This window comes from Patiria miniata, unplaced genomic scaffold, assembly GCF_015706575.1.
Source record: "Patiria miniata isolate m_02_andy unplaced genomic scaffold, ASM1570657v1 HiC_scaffold_15, whole genome shotgun sequence".
NCBI lineage: Eukaryota > Metazoa > Echinodermata > Asteroidea > Valvatida > Asterinidae > Patiria > Patiria miniata.
Window position 1 is genome coordinate 3,542,349 of NW_024037053.1, and position 18,710 is coordinate 3,561,058.

The 18,710-nt window shown below is 43.7% G+C and overlaps 1 protein-coding gene across 1 annotated transcript; it reads right to left on the bottom strand.

Moving 5' to 3' along the window:
* Nucleotides 1-5,156: 5,156 nt before the first annotated feature.
* LOC119722261 (titin homolog) lies at nucleotides 5,157-14,174 on the bottom strand. Its single transcript, XM_038192303.1, has 3 exons — nucleotides 9,254-14,174; nucleotides 8,876-9,064; nucleotides 5,157-8,535 (listed from the first exon to the last, which is right to left on the bottom strand). The coding sequence occupies exons 1-3, from the start codon at nucleotides 13,981-13,983 to the stop codon at nucleotides 5,157-5,159; spliced, it is 8,298 nt and encodes a 2,765-aa protein (XP_038048231.1). The 5' UTR covers nucleotides 13,984-14,174.
* Nucleotides 14,175-18,710: the final 4,536 nt, after the last annotated feature.

Consider the following 18,710-nt stretch of genomic DNA (forward strand, 5'->3'; position numbering starts at 1 on the left):
ATATCAGGCGTCCGACCGTGGCTCTGCACACGTGAATGCCTGATCCTCGGTCTGATGGGACCCCCCCCCATGATCCCGCAGCGTGACCCCTCCCACCCTGTTAGGAAACTAACTTACGGAATTCGCCCTTTTTTATTATATAAGATTAAGTTATATTCGTTCTCGCTAGAACCTCCTCAATTCGGACATGTCTGATGCAAACCGTCTCTCCTCTCTGACTCATACAACGCTCATATCGGGGAACATTCTGGAATCGTTAGAAAAAAAACATGTACCCCTAAAAAACAAATGCCCCAATTGCAACGATTATACTTCTTTGTCCTGTTGGCGTGTAATATTTTTTTCAGAGAACATATCTCAGCAATACATTTACATAGAAGTGGATCATTACCCACTGAAAGCTAATTTGTAATTACATAGATTTAGCAGATTACAGATAGATAAAGCGTAATTATTATGGCACGCTCCGTGTTACGAAATAAAATAAAGGAAAAGTAAACATTGGCGCTACAATCATATCTGCACTTTGTATACATCAATTTTAGACAGAAATTGTGAATATTTGCGTTACGAAGTTTTAAACACAACCACCATTTTGAAGTTCTGTCCACGGATCACAAAAGAAGTGTGCGTTCATTCAGCAAAACGAAAACACTTCACACACATCCCAATGTGATTTGTTTTCGTTTTGCTGAAAGAACACTGAACTTTTTTTTGATCCGTGAACAGAACCTTAATACGGTGGTTGTGTTAAAAATTCCATAACTTCAAAAGTACATAAGTGATTTGAATGATTCTTGTACTAAAAGAAAGCTTATGAATTGGGCTTTCATATCCTAGATTTTGAAAGTGCTACACGCAGAACTTTATTCAAAACAATAGTCCCGACATTTGTTTTACTCACCCCGTAGTGTGTTTGTATAACCTCGCCCTTGTTTCGGTTGTGCAATTTCGTTCAGTATACAAATTTACCGGGGAGGCTGTACGGGTATGAGCCCGAATCTCGGAGTTGGAAGAAAACACGCCAGTACATGTATATATGGGGGGGGGGGGGAAGGAGCATTCCGATTTTTTTCTAACTTTTTCACCCAAATTTCTTTCTCCGCAATTGTAGCTACGCAACAGCCCACAGAAGCGGGAAAGCTGCAGACCGCTCTTCCACCGCGTCAGGGTAAGTTGACAGAAAGAAGTTTTTGCACTTTAAAATTTTGATGTTTTTTTTTATTGTAAGGCTTAAAGTGTTGGTGCTGAATCTTAAAGCTGACGACCAGCTTCGGCGCTGTTAATCACAAAAATGTGCTGAGCACAACAAAAGTCTGGCTTATAAAAGCAGGTTACCAGCCAAAACTCTACGTGATGTATTTTGCTGGTGATTAGTAATTCAGCTGTTGTTTGCTTAGCATGGAAATCACATGGGGTCTTGGCAGTGCCGTGAAATTGGGCCCAGACGAAGAGAGTCTGAATTTAATTTGTCCAACCTCGGTTCTGCTCCAGTTCTGCAATTCCGAGCAGTGAGTGAATTTGCCGGGAGGTGGATGCGAGGGCAGAATTCTCGGGGTTGGAGGAAAATAATCCAGTACATATAAAAGTGGAAAAGGTTGCATATTAAACAAACAAAAAAACCCTCATTTTTCCAATAGTTGTAGCTTCGCAACAGCCCACTACATCTACAGTAGGAAAGCCGCAGACCACACGGCAACCGCCTATGAGTAAGTTGACAGAAAAAAAGTTATTCCACTGTAAAATCGTGATTTTTTTTTTTTTAGATTTGCAGACTGAAGTTGTCGGTCCGGAGTCTTAAGCTGACAATCAAGTCCACAAGAAAATATTTCAAACTGTTGTCCCTGGGGAAATAAAGGGGGGGGGGGCTATCTTCAAGAGCACTCCTCCAGGAAAACAAATTAAACCTCTTAAATTGGAATTTATTATTTTGCGATTTTTGAAGTGAGCCTTAAATAATGAAATTAACGCATTTGGGAATCTAATAAATCAAATCAGATAAAGAAGGAGGTAATTTCTCGGAGGAATCACAACAATAATAATCAAAATGCATAACTACTTAATGTAAATATTTAAAATTGTGTTTTTATTATTTTTTTCTTTTTTATTTTCAACTTTTATAAAGTAACAATTTTTTTTTTAAATGATGATAATAACGCAAGTCCCCAGTTTGCTGGCTGTTAAATACCAGGTGACTTTCTTGTTCAGAGACTTGTAGTTCATTAAACCAGTTTTCTTATACATGATGTAATTCAGAATCTTTCTTCAGTATTTCATGATAATAATGGTTAACAAAGATTCACTGTGGTAGTTTTGACTTCAGTCGAATTTGAATGAGGTGAATGCGCCATCCCACCCACCCAGCGCATTAATTAAGTGGCACTAAGATTTTTCCTATTTCATATTTTTTTTGTTTCACAATTTGCCTCATAAAATTAAATATTCTTTCGTGAATCAAAATTTGCTGTTATATAATCTGTACATGATTGAATCGGCATTTTGTCATTTGCTGAATAAAAAAAAAGATATTAACATAAATAACAACTATTTATGAACACATTTACAAAATGTAATGCGTAATATACAAAATGAATCCATTCGTGCAAAATTTCAAACACCACTTAGCAGTGACGATTCTGTTGAAGTATAAAAAGTATAAAAACACATTATTGTTTGCATTATTCCAGTCAGTTTTAAATTGTTTTAATTTTTTTGTATGTTTATCTTAATTATTGTTATTTTTTTGTAGACGAAACATTTGACAAAATTGTCTAGAACGTCTTTACCCTGTTTTATGTTTTCCATCTACATTGTAATTGAATACGCGATCCCGCCCATTTTAATAGTGACGTCACAAATTGTTCATAATGACGCAATCGTTACCTAGCCAAAATATTTTCCCACCGAATTTTTGCATAATTATTATTCCAGCTATGTCAATATCGCATGGCATATTGTACAACGTTTTTTTTCGGTTTAAATAATCCATTGTAATTTTTTTGTTGGTCAACATTTTTTTTAAACTTTCAAAACAGATTTAAAATGATACTCATTAAGTATATATCACAGTTGTATTTTAATACAATATTTACAAAGTTGAATATCAACTATTATTATGCATCAATACCCGTTCATATTATCCAGTTTCATAGACTGTAATTGTTTATCCAAAGCATTCTGAAAACACCTTTATGTACACTTTCTTTTTCAACTGAAGTCACAGATTGGCTGGTATTAAAACCATGCGTTAGCAGAAAAATCAATTCATTTTTTAAGGTCGTTGGATATTTTGTTTCTCGATCCTGTTCCCAATTTTTAGTGTTCTGATTGTTGAACTAATAGAAAAGAAGAGCAGTACATAACGGATCGCACTAAGTTGTTGATTTTTTTCATATTAACTCAATTAAAACAACCTGGACCATTTTTATGTAGATTTTTTAAATATGTATTTTTTGCCTTGCTTTGTAATTTCTGAACAAAACTGTCATGAAAATCATACAATCGTCGCCAATGTTTTGCTTTTGCAAATGCTTGTAACAGATTTGTCCATTGCTAAGCAGTGACAATGCGAAATTGATGTTTTGATTTTTGAGAGATCGAGTCTTGTAAAAAATTCAAACAGTTTTGTTATAAGCCTAATTTCCGTAATGTCGTAAATTATGTTACCGATGATCGCAGACTGCATCACAGACATTAACGGCCTTTTATTGTCAGACCTTTTGCATACAGTTACATTTTGTTCAATGCCATACAAATGCGTTACGACATTATGGAAATTAGGCTAAGAATCTCAGCCATCTGTGACTTCAGTTGTGCCTCTATCATTCTACACATTACGTGGCCGGCTCGCGGCCCTTGTTCTCGCTATGGAGTTCAGCAACGCCCTGCGCTCGGTGGCTGATTCTTGCCACGTTGTGTTGCCCGAGCCGTACTCGGGCTTCATCCAGCTGTACCTAGGGGGCTCCGGGCTGGGTGAGCCCGATGAGAGGCTGGCCTCTGGCTTTTCTGTCTGCTTTGTTGTGCGGGCAGCGGGCAAAACCTGAGCTGCCATGTTGGACTGGGCATTGTTTGAGAGGTTAGCGTGCCCGATGCGACTTCGGAATCTCCCCTGAGTAGCGATCGGACCAACGGTTGTCAAGTCACTCGGAATTGTCCCAACAGTTTCAGTCTCACGGCGCTGCGCTCGCCTGTTGCTGGCCTGGACTCCCGGCAGCGCGGGCATTTTGTTGAGAGTTCTCTGTGGGGCAGTCGGTGTGCTGATCTCAGGCCAGGATGATATACCCGGTGAGCCAAGAACTTGCACGTCACTGGGTAAGTTTGGCGGAGGTCGATGTCTTGGCCTCGTGGCTTGAGGGAGTGATGAGTTCAAGCCGGGCTGCATCCATTTCGGGGTGAAAGCAGGTGGTCCAGAGTTCCTCCCGGGCACAAGCGATGGAGGAGCTGTTGGTTGCAGCCCATTTCCCTTGACCTCATGAGTCTGTTGATCAGTCTGTCTCGCCTGCTTGTCACGGTGCTGCGATGGTAGGGTCTTTGGTTTCATACCAGGCAGTGCAGGCATGCGTCCCAAACATTCCCGCTGAGGCTCGGGTGGTTGGCTTTGTAGCCATGCCGGCACGCTGGCTGATCCAAGCGCGACGACCTCACTCTGCTCCTGGGCCTGTTGTTGACGGGGTGACCTCTCAGCTTGATGCAGAGCCAAGTGCTGGTCGGGAGCAAGTTGATCATATCCCTGCTGCATCCAGGCAGGTGTGGCATAGTCCACCAGGCCGGTGCTGTGATTCGTAGCGGGATATTCCGCGTAAGGATCTGCCATCGCCGCTCTATACTCCTGGTCGAGTGCCGCCTCTGGTTGGATGTTTTGATGATCCATCGTTGATTGTGAAGCGATGGCTGCACTTGCTTCGGGAATCTGTTGGCGAAGGTACCAGAAGAAAAGAAACATCATTTGTATGACCTTGTTACCATGATATTTGAGTCCGAATGTTTTCTTCAGCTTTCGTCTTTAAATAATCTACCGGTTTATGAACAGCCTTTATTTCCTGAAACCCAACTTATCCCAGATTAGTTCAATTGATGAAGATAACTGCCTTATTTTGTAATAAGAATACTCGATGTGCTACTTTGTGATCTTCTCAATGATTCACTCCGTGTTGTGGCTACTGATGTCTTAGTAAGGTATTTTTTGCTAAGATTAATTTCGTTACATGGAGCTTAAAAAGTACCTGTGGTTCAAACTCATACTGGGGCAAGGTATTCATCTGTGGTGGCGGTACTTGGTAGGACTCTTTTGGTGGAGGCCTAGCTGTTGGAGGTGCAGCCTTCGACGGGTCAAAGTCCGGCTGCATCCAGCGAGGAGTGTCAGCAGACGCACCAGACGATTGAGTTCCGGACACTGGACTCGCTGTCTTCTTTGCAGCATCCCGTAGCTTGGCCTTGTTGCCAATTTTGGTGAATGTCTTCTTGGCCTGGACTGGATTCCACTTCTTGAAGGGCTTCGTGTCCGGGGCGGGATTGAAGTCAGCCCGCAGGAAGCGTGGGAGATCTTTGTCATCCTGTGACGGAGTTGAAGGTGGAGGAGTTGTCGCCGTCTTGGAGGACTGTTGGAACTTGTCCTGATTTCTCATCGAGTCTATGATCTTCTGAGACTCGTTCGCGATCTGCTGTCTCCCGTTGTATCTCTCATTTGGAGTCATTGAAGCGTAATCAAACTCAGAATTATCAGCAGCCGCTTCTGGAGTGGAACAGAGCACGGGTTTATCCTTCGGGGCTTTCCAGACCTCTCGCTTCGGTGCACTCCCGTCCGGACTGAAATCTGTATTCAGCCACCGCGGAGTGGGTGATTCAGGTAATTTCTTTTTGGACTTGGTAATCTTCTCCAACTTTTTCTTAGCGGTCATGGGATCCCATCTCTTGAACGGCTTCTGCTCAGGAGCCGGGCTGAAATCGTCTCTCAGGTAGCGTGGAATCTCAGCCTCTTGGAATGCTGAGGCGCTGTCCGGCTTCCCGGCCCGAATCAAGGAGTCCCTGAGACTGTCCTGAGTTCTTGCGTCCAAAAGATTCGTAGCCGGCTTCATTTCTTCTGCGGTTGTATCGAGATGAACGGGGGGACTTGGAGCCTCGTCGGACTCGGAAGAAGATTCCAGAGATGGACTGCGGATATCATCTCTTGCTGTCCCAGCATTCTTTGGAGGAAAGACGTCCGTTTCGCCATCCAGGAGAGCCCGAGACAGCTTCCTTTCTCCCCCGTCTAGATCACGAGGTGTTGAAGAACTTGGAGCCTCATATGACTCAGAGGAAGACTCCAGGGATTGAATTCGAATATGGTCTCTTGATGTCCCAGCCTTCTTTGTAGGTGAGACGTCAGCTTCTTCATCTGAGCAGAAGGCCTCGGACCATTTAATGTCATCCATGTCCGCATCTAGGTCGATGGTAGTTGTCGAAGAATCTTCGGATTCTGATTCTGGTGGACTCTGCTCACGGTTCTGCGTCTCCTCATTTGTCTTTGGGGAGTAGAGATCAGTTCTTTCAGGATACATCTCTGTCAGCCAAGACTGTCCCTCAGCCTCAATTGATGCGTACGATGCAAGTCTCTCCTCCCCTTTGACGTTTGAGATCACAATAACTTGGCGAGACTTAGTATCGGCCAATTCTGAGAGCGCATCTCTATTTACAACATCGCACTTGTGGTCAGCTTTGGCTTCCTTCAGATCGTGAAGAAATTCCCCAGGTCTCCATTTCAAGACCCCCTTCAGCGGACCTCGTCTTTGTCCTGGAGTCGTCGGTCCACGAGGAACATCGCTGAAAGTTATCCTTCTTTTCCTGGTCACTTCACCATTTTTGTCTGACTCCAGAACATGTGATGGTGTCAAAGAGCTCGTTTCCTCCAGTGGACTTGGCTTGTCTGCTGATTCAACAATATCAGATATAGAACTCTCATCTCTCGTTCTGGCCTCCAAATCTGCGCTACCTTCTTCACGGTTGGTCTTGGAGTTCAACACTTTTTGTGACGAATCCATCGGCTTTGTCTCTTCCTTAGTCGCTGAAACGGTGGTTTTTGGCTCTGAAGTGAGGGGTAGAGCTCTGGTGATCTGCTCTGCTGGTTTTGCAAGAATATCATCTGTAGAGGTTATAGCCGGAGTCCCATCCTCCAAAGCCTTGTCATTTGCTTCCTGCTTGGTTTCTGAGATGGTCTCCTCTTGCTTAGCAGGTGAGGTAGCTGTCTTTGACGCCAGTGTAGGTTTGCTGGTCTTGCACTGTGGCATCTTGTCCACGATCCCAAATAAGTCATCCGAAGAAGAATGTCGCAACATCTCCTCAATGGCATCCATCTCTGTCAGATCCTGTTCTTCATGTTTCTCCATTTCTTCCAACACTTCTTCTATCTTCGTGGAGATGCTGCTATCGACACAAGCATCATGTTTGCTGTTTGATGACACTTGGCTCTTGAGCGCTCGGTCAACGGTGTCCAACTCATCAGACTTGTACTTTTTGGGTGATTGTTGCTTGTGTGAAGTTTTACTTCTGGTTGACTCAGAAGTATTCTCATTAGGCTCGTCTGTCTCCTCATCTTGGTCCATTATAAAATCGGTTCTGTGGAAGGCACTTCTACTCATTCGGCCATCCAGCCCTCCAAATTCATTTTCATCATCAGATGGAGAAAGTTCTCTGAGCAGCTCATCCATCATATCAATCTCCTTCGATGTTTTTCCACTTTTCTTCTGCTTTTTATCTTCCTCTTCTTGATCTGACTCCTCGTCCCATGAGTTGTAATCCGTTTCCAGTTGTTTGGATGCAGACGGCGGTTTGCTCACAACCTCTTCCTTCACTTCGATCTTCTTGATATTTTCTCCTTCATCATCATCGTCCCATGAGTCGCTGTTTTCGATGTCTTCGATGACAGTATCAGCGGCAGTTACTTTGGCTGGTGTCGGCGCAATCTCATCACGGCTTGGCTTCATGATGTCATGTTCAGCAGATGGAGCAGATACCTCCTTCGCCCTCTCCTTGATGCTCTCAATAATTGTACTCTCAATCTGACAAGGCTGGGTGTTCTTGATCGTGGCGCCCCTGCCAATTTTGGATGTACTCTGAGGCAGGCTAGTGAGCGCAGACTTCTCAAGGACACCGTCATCCTTCGAATCGTCATCCCGGTCAACCTGGGGTTGGTCTTCCAAGGAAGTTTCCAACCAAAACGGTTTGGAGGGAACTGGGGTGTTCCCCGGTGGGATGACCATCTTGGATTCGGTGTCGTACTTGAGAATGTCGTGGGCCTTGTCGGGTTGAGAGGGGCTCTCATCCGGTGAGGAGAGTTCTTGGAGGATCTCCGTCCACATCTGCTTTCTCTGCTGGTGCCGTGATAAACGAGCGCAGCTGCTACTGTCATCGTGACTATCCAGTGACTGCTTATTGGGAACGATCGGTCTCTCTGTATCTCTCTTGCTGTCTGGGTGGTCTTTCGGCTCGAGGAGGGATGCGGACTTATCACTTCGAAGCGATGAGGACGAGCAATTGGATTTCGTTGATTTGGTCTCTTTCCTGCGAGATTACACAAGAAACCGGACATTCAATAAGACATTGCAAGTGGGGGAGGAGGTTCTGTCACGCCGAGTGAAATGAAGCTTTAAATCATTTGACCAAATTGGTTGATTATGAGTATGGTCTTTTAGTTCAAAATAATAAGAGCTTGAAGTCTTGTCAAATTAAGCTGTTTTGAATTGAACTGGACAAAGACCGTATTAATAGTACTTTTTTGTTTGAGTTTTTCAAGAAAAAAACATATTTAGCCTCTAACCCAGAAATGACTTTCAGACTGAAACATAAAACAACTTTTGCAAGGTTTTAAGAAAAGAATTATAATGATGTGAAAGATAATAACCTTCCTGTTGCTATGGTGTCTCCATCCGAGTCATACCACTCATCCGAATCTTCAGTTAGCTCACTCTGAAAACGAGACACTTGATTTTGTTTCGTCTCATCTTGAACATCATTGGTTCCCGTAGCATCAGCAAACCTCACATGCTTGATGGCGGTCTGGCCATCAAGAGTGCGCTGGACACCAGTTGTCCTGTAAATAGAAAAATACAGATGCACAGTTGTAAGGAAGACACTTTACATCCGGAGCATTTTACCTGACCCACCTAAAATATTGAGGTTGTACATACGATTTGCGTGGAACAGCCATAATGAGTAATGTGGCAAGCGATATTTCTTTACTTTAATTCCATCTTTGAGTGATTGTTTTGTTCATACTTACCTGTGTTTGTTGGTCGTCACTGCTTCACACCAACCAGCCGTCACATCAGCTGCCTTCATCTCAGGGCTGCTCTGTTTCAGCTCACTAGTTGCACTGGCTGGGATGGAGGTTGTCTTTCCACTGGTCTCCTGCTCCATTGGTTCTGCGTCGCAATCACTGTTGACAAGTGCAGCAGGCAAACGCAGATCATGTTTGATGTCGGTAGCTGGGACTGGAGCGACCATTCTGCACCGTGCTACCACAGGCTGTGCCGCTGGTATTTCAACATCGGATGCCGGTGGCGTGGGATATGATTTCTGGGTCTGTTTCACTTTCTTGCCCTTGAGGAGTTTGCCAAGTCCTTTTCTTTTCTTCTTCGTTTTGCCATCAGGTGTTGATTTGGCATCATCAGCGATTTCGCCATCATCGCCTTTCATGAGTTTCTTTGCCTTTTTTTCTTCCTTCTTTTGTTTCTTCTTTTCTTTCTTTTCCTCCTTCTTCTCCTTCTTTTCCTCCTTCACTTTGTTTTTATCCTTCTTTGCCTGCTTTTCCTCCTTCTTTTCTTTATTCTTTTCCTTCTTTTCTTCCTTTTTCTCCACCTTTTTCTCCTTTTTCATTTCCTTCTTTTCCTCTTTGTTCTTTTTCTTTTTCTCTTTGTTCTTTTTCTTTTCCTCTTTGTTCTTTTTCTTTTCCTCCTTTTTCTGTGTTTTCTTTTCCTTCATTTCCTCCTTTTCCTCCATTGTCTTTTCCTTATTTTTCCCTTTTCCCTTTTTCTTTCCCTCTTTCTCCTGTTTCTTCTCCTCTTTTTCCTTGTTCTTTTCCTCTTCCTTGTTCGTTTCCTCTTTTTCCTTGTTCTTTTCCTCCTCCTCCTTGTTCTGTCCCTCCTTTTTCTCCTTTTTCTTTTCTTTCATTTCCTTCTTTTCCTCCTTTGCTTTTTTCTTCTTCTCCGCTTTCTCCTTTTTCTTTTCCTCTTTCTCCATTTTCTTTTCCTCTTTCTCCATTTTCTTTTCCTCTTTCTCCATTTTCTTTTCCTCTTTTTTCTTTTCCTTTGCCAGCTTTTTCTCCTTTTTCTTTTCCGTCATTTCCTCCGTTTTCTCCTTCCTTTCCTTTTCCTCCATCTTGATCTTGGTCTTTTTTTCTTTCTTTTCTTTCTTTCCTTCAAAATTCTTAGCCTGCTTTGTTGAGGGTTCCTGCTCGGTGCTGTTGTCATTCAATTCCTCCGCCTGCTCACAGGTGTCATTCTTGTCATTCATTGTCGCATTTGGAGACGGAGATTCCTTGCCGATGATGTCATTCTGGCCTGCTTCATTCTCAGTTTCCTTTGGCGATGCGGATTGCTTCGTCTGTTCCTTTTTATGAGGCGTCTTGCACTTTGCTTTTTGGACATCATCTGGATAATTGATTTCATCACTCCGTCCATCGTCTGCCTCTGTGTCCTTTTCAGCCACTGTGTCAGTCACTGTTTCATTTTCAGAGGCGGTTGACATATTCGTTGAGTCTGGCTCACTATCAGTTTTCGACATTACACCAGTCTTATCTGAATTGCTTGAAGATGCATGGTGTTTCTTCTTTTTGAACAGAGCTGGCTTCTTTGTGATCTTCTTCCAGACGGAAGATCGTTTGGCTGTGGTACTGGGTTGGTCGCTCTCGACCAGGGTAGCGTCATCAGTGGGAGGTGCCTCTTTGTCATCATCCACTTTTTCGTTTTCTTTCTCTTTTCTTGTAGAATCTTCTTCCTTTGGCTGAACCTCAGTGTTTTTGTGGCCTGGAGTTCCCCCAAGTGTCAGAGGTTGTTCAGTGTCTTCAATTACATCTCCGAGTAAATCTGGCTTTTTCTGTAGGCCGGCTCCGATCTCCATCTCAAGCTCTTTCCCACTGCCTTGAACATCCCGCTGAGAATTGGAGAACATGCTGGTGCAGAAGTCATCAAGATCATCCTCGCTTGTCAACTCCTCTGTCTTCAACTCAGCAGATGTTGGCTTACTTGAGGTGTTTCGAGACAAGACCGTGCTGTCAGTTGGACGGAACTCCTGTCGTGTAACTTGAGTCCTCATTATGAGGTGCTCTTCAACTTCGCACTTATTAGGTGTATCTGCCTTCTTCGACTCACTCTTTTCTGGAGCAAAGTTGTTCTCTGCCTCCTTCTTCGTGCCCTTGGCTTCTTTGCCAAATTGTTCGGTTGGTACTTCGATTTGATCTTGTCTCTTCGGTACGCAACTCGGGATGTCTGCTTCATCATCGGCTTTGTTACTTTCTTTTGCAGTGGTGGTAGACTTCCTACGCTTCTGTTTCTTCAGTTGTTTGCCATCAGGGTTCATTTCTTCAGAACTCTTTGTATCATCTTTGCTTAAAGACCACGCTGGGCGGGGTGTCTCCGTTGTTACCTTGGAGACTGCTGCTTGCCCCTTTTGTAATGAGTCCAGCTTTGGTTGGTCACTTTTCTTGGCTCTCCGTTTGCGTCTCTCTTGTAGATTTGTCGAAGTGCAGATAGTTGCATCTTCTTTGTTTTCAATCAATTCGGTTTCAATATTGGAGACCGCGGAGGCCACTTCCAGAAGTCCCCGAGCTTTGGTTTTGTTCCGGGGAGTGCTTCGGTGGCTGTCATATCCGTCTTGGTTGTCGTCTTTGTCGGTTTTGGATGATGACTGACTAAATTTGAATGCCCCTCTCACCACCAAAACACCAGCATCAGTATCTGAAGGAGATGGGTCCCGTTTCTGTATCTTTCCTTCTTTTCTGATGCTCACTGATTCGAGACTGGAACTTTCAATCTCGGCGTACATGTCTTGTGGTTTGATTGTATCCAATTTGTGCACTACAAATTCTTCCTCCCCAGATGGTTCAATTGTAGATGTTGCATCTGTCTTGGGATCATCGACTGTGCTCCTCGGACTCTTCCTTGAGGAAGCAGAAGATGTAGGTCCCGGTAGGCCCGTCACCGATGATTTCTGGCTTGTCTTTCTGGCCCGATGCTGTCTCCTGGCAGCTTTACATTTTTCTGGAAGAATCTTGGCTGAACTCGGGGGTGAGTTAGCCTTCTTGAGTATTTCACATTCTCCGGAGTGGTCATCACCATTGTCGACTTCACTTTGGGGCTGGATGCGGAGATCTGACACCTTTTTCCTCTCCTTGCGGGCACATCTGGTTTCCAGCTCCTCCTCAACCGCAAACCTTTCCTCAGTCGTCTCGAGAGGTTGGGTAATCTCGTTTGTTTTGTCCTTTGTGAGTTCTTTAGACTTCTTGGCTCTGTACCTTTGGTTCTTCCTCTCCTTTGACGATTCACCAGAAGCCTCGCATCTCTCAGTTTGATCTACGGAGGGAACAGTAGCTGTTTCGTCAGATGCTGTAGCTGAGCTCTCTGTCTGTCGAGATGGAAGCTGTGATCTCTTGTCTCTCTTCCTGTATATCTTCTCTGCTTGTTTTTCTTCGTCTCTGTGTTTTGACTTGTTCTTCTCCATCGTGACATCCACTGGAGTATCACTTTCAGTCACGCACAAGTCCTTTCCTTCTGCACCTGAGTTTTGGGAGGTGATGACAGAATTCTGTGCCCTACTGCGTTTTCTTTCGGGAATGGGGCGAGCCTCCTTCACCTCTTCCGGTCTGCTTTTGTTTCGGCTTCTTGTACTTTTCTTCTCAAATGAGTCATCAGCTGGAAGAGCACTTTCAGCCGGGTTTGGAACTGGTGGGCATCTCTCCGTCGCCTTTTTGGTCTTGCCTTTTCTTTCGGGGATTGAGCCGGCCTCTCTATCCACAATCTGTCTCGCTTCGTCCATGCAGTTGGTGTTTTTGATCTCGTCCGAGGCTTCAACTGGCACCTTATTTTCAGTGACGCTGAGAGCCTTTCCATCTTTTCTAGAGCTTGAAGAGGAACGACGGCTCTGGAACTTTTTCTTGCTGTGTTTTCTCTCGGAGATGAAGCTGGCCTCTACTGTTTTCTCCTCTAGGCACTGTGTTTGTTCTGGACCATTCTCCTGTTTCCGTCTCCGTTCTCGTCTCCGTGTTTTGATAGAAGATGCGTCTTTCTCCACTGTTATTATGCCATTGTTGAACCTGTCATCATCTTCAGATGGTTTGGCATCATGCATGTGTCCGACAGACGGAGAAATGGCTTCTGCTTCCATTATCAAGGTGTTTTGTCTCTTCTCTCGCTTGCCAGCTCCCCCTGTGATAGCTCGACTTTTGCTCTTTTGTTTGGCCAGTGCAGGGCTGGTTTTCTGGATCTCCTCGGTTTTGTGGTAAAGACTTCCACCTTTGTTGTCGGCCGGCAGCTGGTGGGATCCTCGTGGTGCTTTGGATTTTATGCCGTGTGGTTTCTTCCTGCGATTGTCAATTCTTTGCACTTGTTCGCAATCATCGCTGGATGAACTGGAAGAAGCAATATTGAAGGTATCCTCTCGGAGTGTTGACAAAGAGTTCGCATCCATGATCTTCTTTCTGGATGCAACATGGTATCGCTTCTCGACTCTCCTGCGTCCTTGCAGACTGGTGCTCCTGATCTCCAGCAAGGATTCGTGCTCAACCAAGGAGATATCGCTGCTGCTGTTGACATCGCTAAGCACATGGACTGGTGATGACAGTGATTCTTCGGAAATGTCTTCAGTCCGGAAAGACATTTCAACCTGCTGGTGTTGTTTCTTTAGATTTCGACGCCTGGTTGCGTCAGTGGCGACACCAGGATATTCTGGGCTGGCTTGAATACGGTGTCTCCTGGGGGTAGCTCCACCTCTGCTGCGCTGCTTCTTCTTGCTCATCTTTGTAACTGCTTCAAGATCTTTGTCCTTGCTGGATGAACGTGCAGCTGATGTCGCGGTCCGACGGTGCTTACTCTTCTTGGAGTTGGTCTGCGACGAAGAGCTTAGACCTGATGTGGTGCAGCTTGTCTCCGCGGATGTAGATGTCTTGGTCTTACGGGTCTTGCTTTTCAGGTACCTACGAGTTGACTGATTGCCCCTTGCTTCGGTTAATTCTTCGGCCGCTGTGATCTGCGGCACGGCCCGGTACTGGAAGCCGTACTCCTGTGTGAGACTGTTGTGGGTGATCAGTCCCTGACTGAGGAGTTTACTGATGGTGATGAGTATCTCGTTCTGTCTGCACATGCTCAACTCCAGTCGCTCCAGTCGTTGCCTGGTTGCTTTCTCGGAATGGGTGACGGTCTGGATGATCTCATGCATGCTGGGCAAACTAGAGTCGGTGGTCTGTGCCTCTTTCTTGGTGGCTACCTCTTTCTTGGTGGCTTGCTCTTTCTTGGTGGCTTGCTGCTGTGTCTGGCTGCTACTGACTTGCTCATTCCCAGAAGATGTCTTGTTGGCAAGAGCTGCCAATCTCCTCTCCTTGGCCACATCTCGAAGGATGAAGCGCATCTTCATCTGGTGGTCCCGTATGTCTCGCAGGCGGAACCTGTTCTCGCAGCGGCGACGGAACCGGGCGCGGGTCGGTGGGTACTTGGGCGAATGGATCTCTACGCGCCGCTCGGGTTCCTCCATGTTTCCCTGACTCCTGTTCTTCTTGGAGTTCTTGGGAGTTGTGGCCCTGGATTTTACCCCGGCCTCGCAAGGCAGTGGCGGGAGGGGGCGCCACTGGTCAGGTGGTACGGGGATGTAGGGTACACGGCGTGGCTGTGATGTTCTTCCAGCATGTTGCTTGCCGTTCCTTCCGGCCTGTACCTTTGAAGAAGACTTGTTCTTGCGTCTTCTATTCCTACAGATCTTGTCACTGCTAACTTTCTTCTCCTTGCTCTGGTCTTTGCTTTCTCTCAGTGACTGATCTTCATCTCTCTTCTCTGAGATCTTCTTTCCTTTCTTTTTCTTCAGGGGTTTCATCTCTTCTCCCTGAAGATCCTCTTCCTTCGCCTCTCGCTTCGGTGGCTGCTGCCCACAGTAGGCATACTTGTCCGTGCTATCCTGCGCGGTGTAACAACAGGGTAGCATCTTACGGAGCATGCGCCTCATGATTCCGACACGCCTCTCGGGCGTGATGCGGAGGCCGCTGAAGGTTCCTGGATGTTTGGGGTCCTCCAGCAGGTCGGTGAAGGAAACCTGGCGGGGGCGCTCTTCCTTCAGCCGACGTTGCCAATTCTTTGGCTCTGTAGAGTGTGAGATGGGACAAACAAGGCAAGGCACCTAAGTTTAAGATACCCGACAGGCCACTGCCAATCTATTTCAAGTAATGTAAACAAATGCATAGCCTGATTAATATAGTGTGTCCAAGTAAAACCGGGCCCGGACCAATTAGCGGCCATATCTAAACGAATATGCATGTGAGAAAAGTTTGTGTATTTTTCATGCTGTTGATGTTATTTATTGCCTGTGGAAAAATGAAGTAACTTGATTGACAACTTTTAAAGCATGATTAGAAACGTAGAGCTCCATAAAATTTAAATGCGCACTTTTTGCGGCATTAGCTTGTGCTTGTAAATAAGTGGAGAGAGGGAGACTACGAACCTGTATCACACACGAACACATTTCACATGCAAACAAGAAGACACTATGTCTATATTTCATAACACATTGGTGTTGTAATGTGTTCTGAAAAAAAATATATAGTGTTATGAACAAAAATGTGTTATGAAATGAAATGTTATTAATTTTTTTTCTATCCGTTCAGTTTATTTTTCCACAGGCAATAAACACCAACAGCATGAAAAAAAAAGAAAAAAAGATTTAGTCTCGCATGAATATTTGTTTAGACATTATGACCATTAATTTGTCCGCGCCTGCTTTTTCTGGGACACACCCGTGAGAACACTGTAAGATGGTTTTAATTCCCTCCAGGTATTTTCACTTCGTTGGCAAAAGAAGAGTACTACAAATTTTCACTTACTGAATCGAATGACTGCATATTTATCACATTAAAAAAAGTCGTGGTTTTTTAATAATGGCAGAATTGATATTAGAACTTTTTCTATACTATGTTTCCATATTTCTTAAGTTAAGGCAATTGCATAATAACATTCGATTGAATTTAAAATTTAAAACTTTATGGAAATGTATTACTTACGCTGAGGCTGTAGAGAGAAATATATATTTGCAACAAGGAATAAACAATTTTGGGAAGGGGGTAAGGGTAGAGGAGGGGTAGGGGCTAATAGTTGACAACAGAGAACAGAACATACTGAAATAAAAAGCAAAGTCGAAGGTAATTACAAAATATTGAAATCAAATACATTTCCAACTTTACAGAATTACAAGTTTTACATTTCGGCTTTATGCCTCAATGTAAACACAATTGTCGTATGTCCAGACACATTTTTAAAACCTTAAAATAATATTTAAAAAATCCCGATTCTGTAAAACAATAAATATTTGTTGACTAGTACACAGTCATTCCGTCATTAAGTCCCTCCTTGCTGTTGTAGTGCGCATCGGCAAACTGAGTCAATTTTAAATTCTTCCGATCAATCAGGAACGTCATGATAGTGCTCGATGTTTCATTTTGCGAAAACAGAAAAAAAATGTTAAATTCCTGATTTTGAAAATAATTATTTTGAAAATCTTACCATAAAATTCTTATCATAGAGATCTTATCATAACAAAAATCTTATCATAGAAAGTGTGCAGAGTGATATGGGAAGCAAAAAATACATTAACAGAAAATGCTGAAAATATAAACGATATGAACAGATTTGTTGAATGATCCAAGCTTATAGAATAGAGAGAAAACATATAAATAAATTCAAATGTTTCTGTAAACCTTTCAATCCATCTACGCGATGATCACTTTAAAAGCACATAATTAAAAATAATTTCCAAAACACGTATACGGACGAAGTTCTCACCCAAATCATATCTCAATAATTATCAGTTCCATGCAGTTTAGACAATGATCATCATCTTAAAAGTATATATTTCTAGTGATTACTTTAATTTATGTACTTCCATTTCATGTATTTATATAAACAGCTCCACACAATTGCGCTACTGGTGGCGAAGAGCCTGATTCTAAACCAAATTTTATCCATCTATCTATCAAGCTAATATGTGTATTAATGTATACAGAACTTGTATTCACACGGGAAACAACTTGTAAACTTGTTGGTGTTTGAAACATTTTCTTCCTTTTTTTGGGGGGGGGGGGGAAGGGACATTTGACTGTATGCAAAAAAGTGACATGAGTTTGAAACTTACCACGATCAGACATCTTGATGTGACGAAGAAGTGCTGATCAGATCTTTGCTGTTCTCAGCAAAGCGGTTCACCAAGCCTGTACCTCTGTCTGTCGAAGTAGACTTTGGTGTCGGTCTGCAAGAATCCTTGGTTCTTGCAGGAGGGGTTGAATCGGTGTCTTCGGGTGGATAACCAGAAGGATGGGAGATGGTTCTCTCTCGGTGGTTCCCTGAAGACACTCCGATGAGGGGTCGGGGAAAAATTTCTCAAGACTTCTTGAGAAAGGGGTTGGCAGAGATATCTGCAGGATATCACCAGACCTCAGAGAGGCCACTGGTGAAGAGTTCACTTGGACTTTCTGGTATCAGACCAGATGGATAGTACGAACAACCCAAAGTTTCGCAACTTCGGGTCTGAAGCTCGGCAGGAGTGCTCGGTCGAAGTCCGGCACTCTGGTCTTTACTTGCTCGTGCTTCGTGAAAAGATCTCTCGATGAAATCGCAATCGATTCGCAGCGGAAAACGCTCCAAAAAGCCTCACAAACAAAAACTTGCTTGCAACGCCATGAAAGCTAAAACGGTTCTGAGGACGAAAACAAACACGCGGGGAAGCCTTGGTTCCGGCGTCATTGTTACATCATGGTGAGCATGCGCGGTTTGGGAGGCGCGCCCAGAATTTCGATGTGGTTATGGAAACCTATGTTTTGTTTTACACTATGACGTCATTCCGAGCAAACACGCGCTTAATTTGCATGGATGTTGCGGAAAAGTTCAACGAACTTAATTTTGAAATTTCAGTTTTTAAACTTAGCGTAATAATAAGACACTGAATATGAAACTAAAATGACATTTTTCTAACATTATTTTGTGGGTCCTTTGGGTTTGGGATAGGTTGGGTAGGTAAACTTTTTGGAGGTGAAGATGAAATAATTCTCAACACGTGAGGTTGTTCTAGATTTTCTTTCATTAATTTTTTTTTTGCATTTTGTCGACGTCTTGAGAAACAATCACGGAAATGTCAACTTGCTTGAATTTCCTCGTTTTGCCGATGTACATTTTAAAAATGCCTTTCGCCCTTCATAATTGCACCTTCCCAAGATTTTCACACTGGCAGTATAACGAAGAAAATGACAGTATGTATATGCGAGCAAGCTCTGGCGAAAGACACTGAGACGTTTACATTCATTTTTGAACTTTAAATTTTCGAGAAAAGGGACAAAATCAGAGCAAAGCAAAATAAGACTCAACCCTCTCCTGACATAAGAAGTGAATACACGTGTTGACCTACTTGAAGTTTGAGTCAAATTCAAATATAAGCTAATTTTGTCTTTCTTGTTGTAGGTGTCTTATAAACCATTTGAAATATTTCCATTTACT